This window comes from Columba livia, chromosome 3, assembly GCF_036013475.1.
Source record: "Columba livia isolate bColLiv1 breed racing homer chromosome 3, bColLiv1.pat.W.v2, whole genome shotgun sequence".
NCBI classification, from domain to species: Eukaryota; Metazoa; Chordata; class Aves; order Columbiformes; family Columbidae; genus Columba; species Columba livia.
In genome coordinates this window covers 109107868-109121848 of record NC_088604.1, presented here as the reverse complement: position 1 = coordinate 109121848, position 13981 = coordinate 109107868, and the positions used below count along the sequence as shown (strand labels likewise).

General features: G+C 53.0%; 1 protein-coding gene across 2 annotated transcripts in view; it reads left to right on the top strand.

Annotated features, from left to right (window-relative positions):
- PTK7 (protein tyrosine kinase 7 (inactive)) overlaps positions 1-12459 on the top strand; it is a 49996-nt gene extending 37537 nt beyond the window's left edge. For both annotated transcript variants that reach the window (XM_065058966.1, XM_065058965.1), the window contains 16 exons: positions 271-418; positions 1390-1520; positions 1779-2045; positions 2275-2408; positions 2829-2964; positions 3098-3217; positions 3344-3493; positions 3771-3921; positions 4267-4394; positions 4683-4886; positions 9040-9195; positions 9378-9610; positions 10169-10249; positions 10330-10481; positions 10559-10737; positions 11580-12459. In XM_065058966.1, coding sequence (XP_064915038.1) covers positions 271-418; positions 1390-1520; positions 1779-2045; positions 2275-2408; positions 2829-2964; positions 3098-3217; positions 3344-3493; positions 3771-3921; positions 4267-4394; positions 4683-4886; positions 9040-9195; positions 9378-9610; positions 10169-10249; positions 10330-10481; positions 10559-10737; positions 11580-11740 — 2531 coding nt within the window. In that variant the 3' untranslated portion in view covers positions 11741-12459. The remainder of the gene's footprint in view (positions 1-270; positions 419-1389; positions 1521-1778; positions 2046-2274; positions 2409-2828; positions 2965-3097; positions 3218-3343; positions 3494-3770; positions 3922-4266; positions 4395-4682; positions 4887-9039; positions 9196-9377; positions 9611-10168; positions 10250-10329; positions 10482-10558; positions 10738-11579) is intronic.
- Positions 12460-13981: the final 1522 nt, after the last annotated feature.

The window sequence follows — 13981 nt, the reverse complement described above, 5'->3', positions numbered from 1 at the left end:
AGTGCCAGGTTTAATCCATTTGATAGGAGCCCAGGGTGTTCAGGGCCTTTCTGGAAGCAGAAGGGGCTTTTTCTGGAGCAGCTGCTACGTGCAGTCCTGGGCTCTGGCTGTGTAACTACAGCAGTGCTGGCACGATGTCTCTCTCCTCAGGCACACTGTGTGCTCCCAGGGAGCACCCAGCTCTTCTTTGTGTTTCCCTCAGGACACTGGTGAAGGGACACAAAAGGCCACTCTGCTCTTCTCACCCTCCTGTGGTCTCTGCCATTGCAGATGAGAGCTTTCCTCAGGCAGTGATCGTCCCGCAGGACCTCATTGTGACCAAGAACGAAGAGGCCATGTTTGACTGCCAGTTTGCAGCTGTGCCCCCTCCCACACAGGAGTGGCTTTTTGAAGACAGCCCTGTCACCAACAGATCCAAGTAATAGGACCCCAGTGACGTGGGCATGGGTGGGAGGATGGGGGGCACCATGTTCCAGAAGCAACAGAGCGAGGCCAAGCCCTGGCTATGCCTGAGGGCAAGCATTCAGCATCCATCTGGACATGGAAATTGGTTTCTCAGCTTGGCTGGCTTGAGTTTAATGGAGCCTTGGTACTTGTGCATGGCCTTTGTCTGCATAGGACTCAGCAAGCAGTTTGTCCTCAAATGAGTCTGTGGGTCTGTCAGTCGTAGATGCCCACACGTGATGATCCCCATTCTTGGGGATGTTTCCCAGCCCTACATGTCCACGTATGGCTATTTCATGGAACCAGGAACAGCTCAGGCCCCAGACAACCCCTTAGGACAATTTCTAGAGTCAGGGGGGCGTCCCAGTACCAGATGCCCACAGACCAGATCCACAGACTCAGGCACACCTCCCAGCTCCCACAGTGATCATTGGGCCCATGGCACCCTCAGATACTGGTACATGGTGATCCTCTGAGCCCCAGACACCTACACATGGGGCAATCACCAGAGCTGGGGACATCTCCCAGCCCAGGCTGCCCATGGGTGGTGATCATGGAGCCCAGGATGTCTCTCAGCCAGACTATGCAAAGCAAGTAGTAAACTCTCAGTTCCAGATGCCCAGTGGCCTGGCAGCTCCCGGGCGCCACCTTGTGCCCCATGTCCCCTTTTGTGGCTGTGTCAGCTTTCAGAGCTGGCCCAGTTTGGTGATGAATCTTTTGGTGGGAGTCAGCTCTTCCCATAGAAGGAGACTTCTGTTAGCTCATTTCCTCCATGAAGCATGTGTCCCACCATCTCCTGTGCTGCATCCCCCACACTTGGAAGCTTTGATAGCCATGAAGTCTCCTTTTAGTTCCGTGTGCTCATGTAGGGCATCATGGGGCTTTGGCTGTGGCCCGTGTCCCGCAGAAATGCCCGCTGAGCCCTGCCTCTCCCCATGTGCCCAGGACCACCGTATTCACCAACGGCTCCCTGCTGATCACCCAGGTGAGGGCTCGCAGCACTGGTGTCTATAAGTGCATTGGCCGTGGGCAGAGAGGGAAAGCTCTTGTGCTGAAGGCGACTCTGCAGCTAGCAGGTAAGGTCCTGGGGCTGGTGGCAGGGAGGGGAGTGGGTCCCAGAGTTGCAGTGTCACTCTGGAGTGATGTGATAATACAGTGATGGGTCAGTACATGGAGAACTGCTTGGTTTATCTGTGAAATGACTGGATGAAGGAAGCAAACATAGCTTGTATACTCTCTCCCTTGGCTGGTGCCTCCCATGGAGATGGTGGTGATGGTGGGTTTGCTACATGTTCCTGCCCTGTTTGAGCCCTGCTATCTATTGCTCCTCTCAGAGATCGAAGAAATGGTACCCTTCTCCCCGAAGGTGTTGACGGCAAACCAGGGGCACCGTGTGGCCTGCACTCCCCCACGAGGCATACCCACGCCTCAGGTCTGGTGGGAGAGGAACCAGGAACGAGTTCCCACCTCTGGCAGGGTGCACCAAGAGGCAGAGCAGCTCATTTTCACGAGTATCACAGAGGCAGACGCGGGGACCTACACGTGCCATGCTGCCAACAAGGCTGGAGAGAAGAAGCAGGAGCTGAGCATCACTGTGGCTAGTAGGCAGCTTTCTGAGAAGGGCTGGGGGCAGAGAAAAAGGCGCTGAATGGGGGGGTTGTGGGGAGCGGAGGTGGGATGATGCATCACCTCACTGATGCAGAGAGACGCATCTCTTATAGCTGGGCTGCAGAGCCCCATGACTGGCTGCATGCTTCCTATCTGGTCTGCGCTGGTGCTGACCAAAGGGCTGGTGAGTGGCCCTGTGTAACCCTTTGCCTCCGTGCCCAGCGATACCCAAGTGGGTGGAGATGCCCAAGGATAGCCAGCTGGAGGAGAGCAAGCCAGGATACCTGCACTGCCTCAGCAAGGCCTCCCTGAAACCCACTGTCACCTGGTACCGCAACGGTGTCTCCATCTCTGAGGTGAGACAATGGGGCAAGCTGCTGCTGCTGCTCATGGGCTCTTCTGACAGGTACCTGCTCGGCTCCTCCTCCTGCTGTTTATCATCTTTATCATAGGCCCAGCATCCCTGTCGCCCTGCTTTGGCCATATTTCTGGCACCATCTCCGTCCTACTGGTGTATGGGTGCAAAACTGGCTGTAGCCACTTGTCTGGCAGCCAACTCTGTGGTTTTGGGGCAGTGATAAGGGAGATGTTCCTCAGAAAGTTGTCACTGCAGCTTGTCTCAGTTCTCCATGTGGGTCTCAGCAGGGCTGTGTCTATCTGAGGAACAGTGTGGGCATGTGGAGTGTCAGGAGTGCCACAAGCAAAGTCTGAGCCCAGTGCTGGTGACAGTATCATTTCTGCCCTGCTCCCTTCCCTCCTTCCCTCCCTCTGGGCAGGACTCACGGTTTGAGATCTCTGAGAATGGGACGCTGCGCATCAACAACGTGGAGGTATATGATGGGACCATTTACAAGTGCGTGAGCAGCACGCCGGCAGGCAGCATTGAGGGATACGCACGGGTGCACGTGCTAGGTATGCTGACAAGCACTCCACATCCTCTTTTTGTGGGGAGCTCTTCTGCCTGGCAGGGTGCAGGTGTGAGACACTCCAGCTCCGCTGCCTTCTGTGGCTGGGGCGGTTCTAACAGCACATCTGTCTGTTGCAGAGAAGCTGAAGTTCACCCCTCCACCCCAGCCGCTGCAGTGCATGGAGTTTGATAAGGAGGTGACAGTGTCCTGCTCAGCCACTGGCCGGGAAAAACCCACCATCCAATGGACTAAAACAGGTAAAGAGGACTCACATGCCCTGGGTCTGTTTCTGACCGGGGGCCCCAGCAGCTTTGTGTTGGTGTACCTCATGTGGCACAGCGCTTTGTGCATTACTGCTATGTCCCTCTTCTTGCATCCTGTAGATGGGAGCAGCCTGCCATCCCATGTCAGCCACAATGCTGGCATCTTGTCCTTCCACAAGGTGAGCAGGAGTGACTCAGGGAATTACACGTGCATCGCCTCCAACAGCCCGCAGGGTGAGATCCGTGCCACCGTGCAGCTCGTGGTAGCAGGTGAGGGCTCTATGGTAGGCAGGTGGATTTCCTGCTGTGCTGGCCTTGCAGTGGGTTTGCCTGGGTGGCACCCAACTGGCATGTCCATGCAGAGAAAGAAGTCTCTGGCCTGACCCCCAGGTCTGCTCCATGGCACATGAGTCTCTGGTTTGTCAGTGCTTTGCATACAGCCTGAGATGGTATGTGCCACTGTGCTAGTGCTGGCCCTGTTCCCCTGTGGGAGCTCAGCACCATTCCCAGGACATGACAACATTTGTGTTGGCCTTTCTGCCTTCAGTTTACGTTACCTTCAAGCTAGAGCCAGAGCCCACAACAGTGTACCAGGGACACACAGCCATGTTCCAGTGCCAGGCAGAGGGGGACCCCGTGCCGCACATCCAGTGGAAAGGGAAGGACAAGATTTTGGATCCTGGCAAGCTCCTGCCCAGGTACACAGCCTCCGTTCCAAACTGCAGTGTGGTGCAGCATGGTACTCTGCATGCCTACCCAGCATGCCGGTGCCAATGGTGTGGTCTTGGGGTCCCAGTTTGGGGGGGACATACAGTCATTCGTCACTGTGTCCCAGAGCCTGGACTCTCCTGGCCCCAAGGTTACCCATTCTGCCAAGCTGCAGTTGAGCTGCAACCATTTTTTTCTTGAGCATTGCACAGCCTGAGATTCAAGCTGATTGCAATGGGGCATGGGGCTGAGGCATCCTGAGGACATGGGGCTGCAGGTGCCCCAAGCCTGCTTCTGCCCTCTGGTGCTTGCACAGGGCTCTGTGTGGTTTGCAGGATTCAGATCATGCCAAATGGCTCCCTGGTGATTTATGACGTCACCACTGAGGACTCTGGAAAATACACCTGTATCGCTGGCAACAGCTGCAACATCAAGCACCGTGAGGCCTTCCTATATGTTGTAGGTAAGAGAGGTGCCCAGTGTCAGGACATGGTTTCCCGGTGTCCCTGGCAGCTATAAGACCCGCTTCTGGCCCCACCTGTGGGTGCTGTATGTCAGGTCATGCCTGCCAGGGAGTCACAGCAGCATCCCTGCCAGGGATGCAGAACAGTCTTCTGTGAGCTATGGCTGGTTGAGGAGGTGGCCACAGCAGCTGGGGCGGGGGTCTTTTCTCATTCCTTCACCCCATTCCTGAACAGGATTTGAGAAATCCCTCCACACCTTCATGAGTTTGGTGCTCTCTGCCCCACAGACAAGCCGGCAGTGGAAGAGGATGAGGGACCTGGCAGCCACACACCCTACAAGATGATCCAGACTATTGGGCTTTCCGTGGGGGCAGCTGTTGCCTACATTATTATCGTGCTGGGGCTGATGTTCTACTGTAAGAAGCGGAGAAAAGCCAAGAGGCTGAAGAAGCACCCAGAGGGCGAGGAGCCTGAAATGGAGTGTCTGAATGGTGAGGCTGGCACTCCTGAGGCTGGGGACTTCACTGCTGACCCCTTAGCCCAGGCTGGAGGGACAGAAGGGCAGGGAGCTCCCAGGGAAGAGTGGACTCCTCCTTACCCGTGGAGTTTCTTGCTCTTGGTTTTTGGTAATGGCTGGCGGCAGAGACCTGCTGCCAGGTGAGAAATAGGCAAGTTAGTGTGAAATCTCAGCCCCACATTGTGGCCGTCTCTGTACACATTGTTCCTGGTTTTCAGCACCCATATATGGTATTACATCCACCCATTGCCAAGGGGAGGGGAGTATCACTATTGCAATATAATGAAATTATAGTAGTACTCTGCCAGCCTATTCATATCACTGTTAAGCAGCTCCTGGTGCTGGAGGAAAGACTTTTTACTGAACATCCCTGAACCATGCTGTGAGGTCATCTTGTTATCTCTGAAACCCATATAAGCTTTGAACCTCTACAGCATCCTCCAACAAGGGCTTCTGGAGCATAACAGGTTATCTAAAAACTATCTCTTTGCTTTTCAACCTTGTCACCTCTCAGCTCTGCACTGGAACACACAGCTCTTCTGTATGTCTCATTGTTCCTGTGAGTGCCCTTTCTGGTTGCACTGTCACCTTTCTGAAAGGGTCCCAGACAGGACTTGGTGCATCCAGCTTTGCAGAGTGACTCAGCTTTGCTGTGTCCTGTTCCCAGCTGTGCCACTGGCTTTAGTTCCCTGTTCCCTCACATTGTATCTCTGACTGCACCTCCCAGTGCTCAGTGTCCCTCTGCAGCTGGCCACAGCTGGCCTGTACCTTTGCCGGTAGCTAAGTTGGTGGTTTTGGCAAACAGCTTCCAGCAGCAGCAGCACCTCTTTCAGGTTGGCAGCATGTTGTACTACCCTGGTTCCTACCTCTGTGCATCCATTGGAGGATGTTCCCTCCTGTCGTGTGGCAGCTGAGCTGCTTTTTGACAGCTGTTTCTATGAGACTTCACAAAATCTCTGCAAATAGACTGGACTGGATCCCCATTGTGTGTGAGCTACATGACTCGTTCAGTGAAACCAAGAGATCTCTGTGGCATCATTTTCATTTCTAAAAGCTGTTTCAGCTTTCTCCTGATGTCACAGTTGTCCTTGTATCACTGATAACAGTGAGGACTTGTAAGTGATGGGGTGCGATTGAGTTTGCTGCCCTTATAAATCCCTGGATCTCCCCCCCCCAAATGCAGACATTGTGCTTCCCTCTCCAAGTTCTCCAGTACACAGCCACATCCTGATCATGTGGGAGTTGCTGTGGATCCTGGCAAAACATCACCACTGGTTTTGTCTTCTGTTTTTCCTCTTGTATTGGTGCTTTGAACAGAGCCAAACATCCAGAAGAGAAGTTTGGCTGTCGGGAACCTCCTCTGAGCAGGGATGCAGGAGCATCTCTGCAGCTTTATGCTCTGTGGCTGTCACCGCTGTGAGCTCTTCTCTGGACAAGTTTCAGGCAGCTCACCTGTGCCAACAGGCTCTGGCTAGCATGTTCTTCCTGGGAAAGAATTTGTTTTAATCTTTTTTTGAGCTGGTTTCAGATTTTTATTTTGGCCTATCTTTATTATATTTTTCTTTTTATTCTGCCAGAGTTTGCCTCTTCTTATCCCCTTCATTTGAAACAAGTTTAGCTGTCAGAGGGCTGCATCCTTACTGCTACAAGCAGACCCAGCTGCCCAGACGTCTGCACTCCTTCTTGGTACTTCCATAGCCTCTCTGGATAAGTGGTTTGTGTTTGCTGTCAGCTGCAGTGGAGCTACCCCCTTCATCATAGTCTTCAAAGATTTGGCTCTTTTCCTCCTTTTGATGTGGTCCCTCTTTAGATGGGTGACCTGAAGTATCTCAGCATCTACCTGATGACAAGTATTCCCTGGCTAGCCACTAGCTGACTTTTCCAGTGCCCTCAGGATCCAGATAGATTTGACCTTCCTGTGGATTTGCAGTGGATCCTCCCTATGGATTTCCTATGGATCAATGCACTCCTAACAAGCTGATCACCTTCCAAGGTCACATCCTTGGTGTACCACATCCTCCGTCACAAGGGTGTTTGCTATCTGTGTCCCTCTGTCTGTGGTGCTTTGTTTGGCTGAACACAAACATAGCTTTTGGGGAGGTTAACAGCTGTGAGGACTGAGGGGAGCATTTGATTTCTGCATTGGCATGTGCTCATTTCTCTAGAGCAGCGAGGCTGTGTCTGTTACTCCAGTTGATGCTCAAGTGTTGTAGGCAGGTGGGCAAAACAGGCAGCTCCTCTACACTTGATTTCCCTTTGGACTGCTGGATACATAAATTAAATTTCTTGTTCATTTTTGAAGTCCCTTTTTATCTACTGTCTTGTCAAAGCTCTGTGAAATGTGGGGTGTCTGTTCTCACAAGTGTCTGTCATTGCTGCCTGCTGGTGTTGTCTCTTGGTGGCAGTGTACTTGCTCTGTAGCCTTTGGTATTTTCTTGGCACAGTTGCAGTGGTTGTCTCTTGGCTTCAAGCTCGTAGTCTTGAGACACTATCAGTCAGGAGTGCAGACAGCACAGGGTCAAACAGTCTTGCGAATAATTAGCATAAAACCAGGAAGAGTGTAAGTAGCACCGAGCTTCAATTTATTGGGTAGATGGTGTTTTTTTGCAGTGGTCTTCTGCAAATATTACTCCAGTGTCTGAGAAAGGACAGCTGAGAGTACCCATGTCACTTAAGTCAACACATCTCAGTCTTCACAGCTCCAGGCCTACCTATGGCAAAGCCACAGTCCCTGTCATTGTGGCTGGACGCACCCAGGATGTGCTGTTGGGCTGGTACCTCCCTTATACACATGCATTGTAAGCATGTATGTACACATGCTTCTGTACAGTATCCCTTAATGGAAATTATGGGCAGTGGGATTCCTGTTGGAGTTACCTCATGTTGGGTCAAGTCCTAATTTTGGACTAAATCCTTTTGCGTGGCCAGGTGTTTCCTTAGTGCTTGCTCCTGGACTAACTGAAGTGGAGTATGCACAGTAATGCAGGGTGGTGCTGCACGTGTCAGCCAACTTAGCTGAGCATTGTGCCCTGCTTTACATTCAAACTCCTACTTCAGCCTGTGGAAAGTACTGCTTCCTAGCACCAAGTCTGATCCAAGCAGTAAATGCATTCAAAATCAAGGTATACTATCTAAAAAGGTATCTATAATATATAGTCTTTCCTCTACAAGCTGCCTGTAAAATGCAGGATTATCTGCTTTCTTACAGCAATAATATTTTGTCCTGTTCACTGGCTTCTGTCTGTGCCAAGGAAATTTCTAGTGGAGTTCCTGAGCAGAAGGCTTGTTGGGGTTGATTTCAAGGACAGTGGTTTTTAAACTAAAGGAGGGGAGGTTCAGGCTAGACATGAGGAAGAAATTTTTTACAATGAGCATGGTGAAACACTGGCCCAGGTTGCCCAGAGAGGTGGCCGATCCCTGGAGACATTCAAGGCCAGGCTGGACGGGTCTCTGAGCAACCTGATGTGGTTGAAGATGTACCTGCTCATTGCAGGGGGATTGGACTGGATGACCTTTGAAGGTCCATTCCAACCGAAGCTGTTCTATGATTCTCTGATTTTATGCTTCCTAGCACTGTCTTAACCTAGGCAGTAAAGGAAACTCCAAGCTGATCTCGTCTGACAGGTTCAACATTTCCAAGGACCTGAGCATTGCTGGTTTGCTGGGAAGTGAGCAGGAGCAGGGGGGTCAGGGTGCAGCAGCCAGCACCAGATGGACTTCAGTCTCTTGGGCATGAAGAGACTGTGGCTATAGCAAGCAGGGTCCTCTCTGCGCTCTCTCTGCCTCACACATTCTATCTACCGCTGCTGTTCTGCAGTTTTGTCACTTGTAGTTTTGATGTAGCCACTCCTTTGGGATGACTGAGTGGCATGGGATGGGCAAGGCCAAATGGAGCTGGTTGTCTCTGGGACCAAAGCCATTGCTCAGCACCTGATCTCAAGGGTGGCTGCAGGGCTGCCCGAAATGTGGCCAAACGTGAACCCAGAGGAAACGACTGTCTGGAGGCCACTCTGTTGCCTGCCAGTTGTGGGTCTTTGGAGTGTCAGCCCTAGAAGGTGCTGATCACCAGTCTGACATTCTCTGCACAGCCTGCCAGGATGCTGAAGCCATTTGTGCTTCCCTTGCAGGTAGTGCGTTGCTTCAGAATGGGCAGATGACAGCAGAGATCCAGGAAGAAGTGGCCTTGACCAACCTGGGCAGCAGCTCTGGGGCCAGCAAGCGGCACAGTGCTGCCGACAAGATGCACTTTCCACGTTCAAACCTGCAGACAATCACAACACTGGGTATGCTGGGCCACGCTGGCCCTGACCCCACTCCAGCAGAAAACCTGTGGCTGAAACCCCAGCACATGCTAGCCAGAAAACTGGATATGCTGGGGTACAGAGTGGCCTGCAGCTGCTGGGCTGTGAAATACTGTGCTGTCCTAACGTTTGTTGTCTTCCCATGTGCTGCTCTACACTTCCAGGCAGGGGGGAGTTTGGTGAAGTGTTCCTGGCCAAGGCAAAAGGTACAGAGGATGGTGAGGGGGAAGCCCTGGTTCTGGTGAAGAACCTGCAGACACGGGATGAGCAGCTGCAGATGGACTTCAGGCGAGAGGCTGAAATGTTTGGCAAGCTGAACCACCCCAATGTGGTGCGGCTGCTGGGGCTGTGCCGTGAGGCAGAGCCGCATTACATGGTCCTGGAGTATGTGGACTTGGTAAGGGCCCAGCCAGCAGTGCTTGCAGTGAGGTGGAGGAGGAGGGGTGGTCAGTGGGCATGGGGCCTGCAAGTGTGACATGGTCCAGGCTGGCAACACAGGGCAAGCAAGGTGTGAGGAGACCAGATTGGGCTTAACACTGTTCCCAGCGTGTGGAGGACTTTCAAGGGGAATGAGGGTCTCCTGCAAGACCCAGAGGTGACTGTCTCTTTCCACATCCTCCCGATTTGTGGTTTATGCCCAGGACTCAGCTGACTGAGTTAGGCTGTCAGACCCCATCCTGCAGAGTGGCTGCGAATGCTAAGGGCTACTACGGGGAGCCTGGAGTTCATGGGAGAGAAATCAATTTGGGGCATGAAAAACCTCTTGCAAACATCAGACCTGCTTTCCCTGATCTTAGCCAGCTGAGGCCCAGAAGGGAAATACTGCCTTGTCCTACAGGGCAGGGACCAGGAGAACAAGCAGGGACTATGGCCCAGGAGATGAGGATCTATGGGGTTTCCATACGCAGGCACTGCATGGAGAGGTGCTGTCTCTGAGTTGCTGTCTGTCTCCCAGGGGGACCTGAAGCAGTTCCTGAGGATCTCCAAGAGCAAAGATGAGTCTCTGAAGCCACAGCCCCTCACTACCAAACATAAGGTGATAGTGCAGTTTTGGAAGTGTTGTAGGGCTGGGGACCTGGAGGAGGGCAGCCAGTGATGACACCTCTCTGGGGTCAGGTGTCTCTCTGCACACAGGTGGCCCTGGGCATGGAGCATCTCTCCAACGGCAGGTTCGTGCACCGGGACTTGGCAGCCAGGAACTGCCTGGTCAGTGCCCAGCGGCAGGTCAAGGTCTCATCCCTGAGCCTCAGCAAGGATGTGTACAACAGGTCAGCTGGAAACCTTGGGGAGGAATGGGAGGGGATGGAGTGCCACCAGTCTCATTGCCTGCTTGTCCTGCCTGCAGTGAGTACTACCACTTCCGCCAGGCCTGGATACCGCTGCGCTGGATGCCACCTGAAGCAGTGCTGGAGGACGAGTTCTCCACTAAATCAGATGTGTGGTCGTTTGGGGTGCTCATGTGGGAGGTCTTCATGCATGGAGAGATGCCCTACAGCCCAATGGCAGATGATGAGGTGCTAGCAGGTATGTAGAGTAACCTGTGCTGTCCCTGGCATTGTGGCGTATTTCCTTGTTTGTGGTAGAGGGGGCCAGCCAGGCTGCGTGACATCTCCCCTCTTGACACAATACAATCCCCTCTTGATACAGTTGTATCCTGGGCTGCATCAAAAGGTTTGTGTCCAGCAGGTCAAGGGAGGTGATTCTGCCCCTCTGCTCTGCTCTGGTGAGACCCCACCTGGAGTCCTGTGTCCAGCTCTGGAGCCCTCAGTACAGGAAAGACATGGACCTGTTGGAGAGGGCCAGAGGAGGCCACAAAAATGATCAGAGGGCTGGAACAGCTCTGCTGTGAGGACAGGCTGAGAGAGTTGGGGTTGTTCAGCCTGGAGAAGAGAGGGCTTCAGGGAGACCTTATTGTGGCCTTTCAGTACTGAAAAGGGGCCTCTAAGAAAGATGAGGACAGACTTTTTAGCAGGGCCTGTTGTGACAGGAGGAGGCGTAATGGTTTTAAACTGAAGGAGGGGGGATTCAGGCCAGACATGAGGAAGAATTTTTTTAAACTGAGGGTGGTGAAACACTGGCACAGGTTGCCCAGAGAGGTGGTAGATGCTCCATCCCTGGAAGCATTCAAAGCCAGGCTGGATGGGGCTCTGAGCACACTGATCTGGTTGAAGATGTCCCTGCTCATTGCAGGGGGGGTTGGACTAGATGAGTTTTGAAGATCCCTTCCAACCCAAACTATACTGTGATTCTATGACATGGTGCTGGTCTGGCTGGCGAGGCTGTTCCAGCCCACGTAGAGAGATGCTGCTCTTATGCCTTGCTGAGAGGATCACAACTCTTCCCTTTGGACTTTTCTTTCACACCAGGTCTGCAGTCAGGAAAGACAAAGCTCCCGCACCCTGAGGGATGCCCTTCCCGCCTTGCCAAGCTGATGCAGCGCTGCTGGGCCTCCAGCCCCAAGGATCGACCCTCCTTCAGTGAGCTTGCCACTGTTCTCGGGGACAGTCCAGCTGACAGCAAAGCCTGAGCAACCTGGTCCTTGCTGGGGAAGGACATGGTGGGGTGGACAGGGGTCTGTAGGTGCCTGGAGGGCCCCAGTACTCCTGCAGCCCCTTGCTGAGCCTGACCCCTGTGTGCCAGCAAGCAGCTCGGCACCAGCAGCTGCTGGACTCAAAGCACAAGCCAGTGTACCCCAGCCCCACCCCTTACCCCTCTCCTCCATGGGTCCCAAAAAGACAGCTCTTGTTGCCTTTTGCTCCCCACCTACCCAGCTTGGTGCCCTAGGGCTGCTGGCGTGGATGGAGTGCAGCTCCCCCTCACCCAGTGAGAGCTGGGCTCCAGCACCAGGCTCTCTGTCCCCGCTCACCATGGGCATATCTGCCGGCCTGGCCCAGTGTCTGTCTCCATCCATCTCTCCGTCCGTCTGTGTTAGGCATGTCTGCCACCCCTGTGCCTTGCAGGTACAGGCCAGCCAGCAGGAACACAAAGTGCCTGGCATATGAAGGAGCTCACTACCTTTCCCAGCTACCCTGTGCCTTTTTTTTGTATGAGGACTCTGGGCAGCATCCCCTTTCTCCCTCCTCCAGAACGCTGACTCCTCCCTACCATAGTATTTCTGTTACTGGAATGCAGCCTAGAGTGGGTTTAGTTTATTTGCTTGAGCAGAGGGTACTGCAGCCAAGAAGGGTTGGGTTTTGTTGGGTTTTTTATGTGCTGCTCTCAATAAAGAAGGCTTTTTTTGTTTGATTGTCTTTTGCTCTTTGGAAGATGCTGCTGTCAGATGGCTGTTTGACTGTTTTTTCCTCCAAGTGGTTCCTGAGAAGGGTTGGGGTCTGCTTCCTCAGACATCTCTCTCCTGTGTTTAACCCTTTTGCCTCCTTCCCAGCTGCATCTGAGATGCCATTCCCAGGCTGTTGTGGCCTGACAGAGCACTTCGCCTCAGCACTCTGGGCAGTCATAGTCTCAAGAAAATGTCCCTCCAGGACTCCCTGCAAGTAAGTGATTAAGGACATGTTGACAGGCTTCCTCCCCAGTTCGGGTAGCCAAGCTTTCACAGCAAGTTTTCTCCTCTGTAATGGGGCCCTGGGTCAGCTTTGCAGCCAGCACTAGGCTGTGTTTTCACATGGGAGATGTCACCTCCTGTGTCTTACAGGACTGAGGAGCTAGCAGGGCCAGGCCAGGATGGAGATACTGGGGGACTGCGGTTGTCACGCATGGACTGCGGCAATGGCCATGAGCAAGGGCAGGATCCTGACAGTCTCTGCTTGGGGAAGAAGGGGCGGGCAGGTGATATACAAGAAGCCTCAGTCATAGAATCATTTTGGTTGGAAAAGACCCTTGAGATCACGGAGTCCAACCATTAATCTCACATTAAACCATGTCCCTAAGAACTTCATGTGTTTTAAACACTTCCAGGGGTGGTGACACAGCCAGTTTTGTGGGCAGCCTGTTCCAGTGCCTGATGAGCTTTTCTGGGAAGAAACGTTTCCTCATATCCAATCTAAACCTCCCCTGGTGCAACTTGAGGCCATTTCCTCTCATCCTATCACTTGCTACTTGGGAGAAGAGACCAACACCCTTCATGCTACAACCTCCTTTCAGGTAGTTGTAGACAGCAATAAGGGCTCCCCTCAGCCTCCTTTTCTCCAGGCTAAACAGCCCCAGTTCCCTCAGCTGCTCCTCATCAGACTTGAGGGGGTTATGGATAAAGATCTGAGCTCTCCTAGGAGGCCTACAGGGGCTGGACTTGAGGCAATGGGCACAAGCCGCACAATGGAAATTCGTATTAGATATTAGGAAAAATAGCTCCACCAGGAGTGGTAAAGGTCTGAGGCAGTCCTAGGATGTGCTTTCTCTCCTCCTTGCAGCTCCATGTCCCTCTTGTCGCTCCTTCCAGTCCTTCCCAGTGCGTACACAACCCTTTTGAAGTGTGTAAGTGCTGTATCACTGCTGCATGCATGCTCGCCAACTTGCAAGTGACCTCTCACATGCATTTGCTGTTGTTTGATGTCCTTTTGTTCCATCTCTCCCATCTGTCCCATTTGTGTGGACTTTGTGTCTGCTGGCTTGTGTTCTGGGCAGGACAGCTGTACACTGTGGGCTGATTCCTGCGACCACATTACTGATAATTGTATCTTGTCTTGCCTGTGCATCCCTGTGGTGTTCTTTACCTCTAGAGCACATCTTGCCCCAGAAATACGCCCGGTTGGTTCTGCAACGGCTTCTTTGGGCACTTGTGGATAGATACTAGATCCTTCTAGCTGGACAG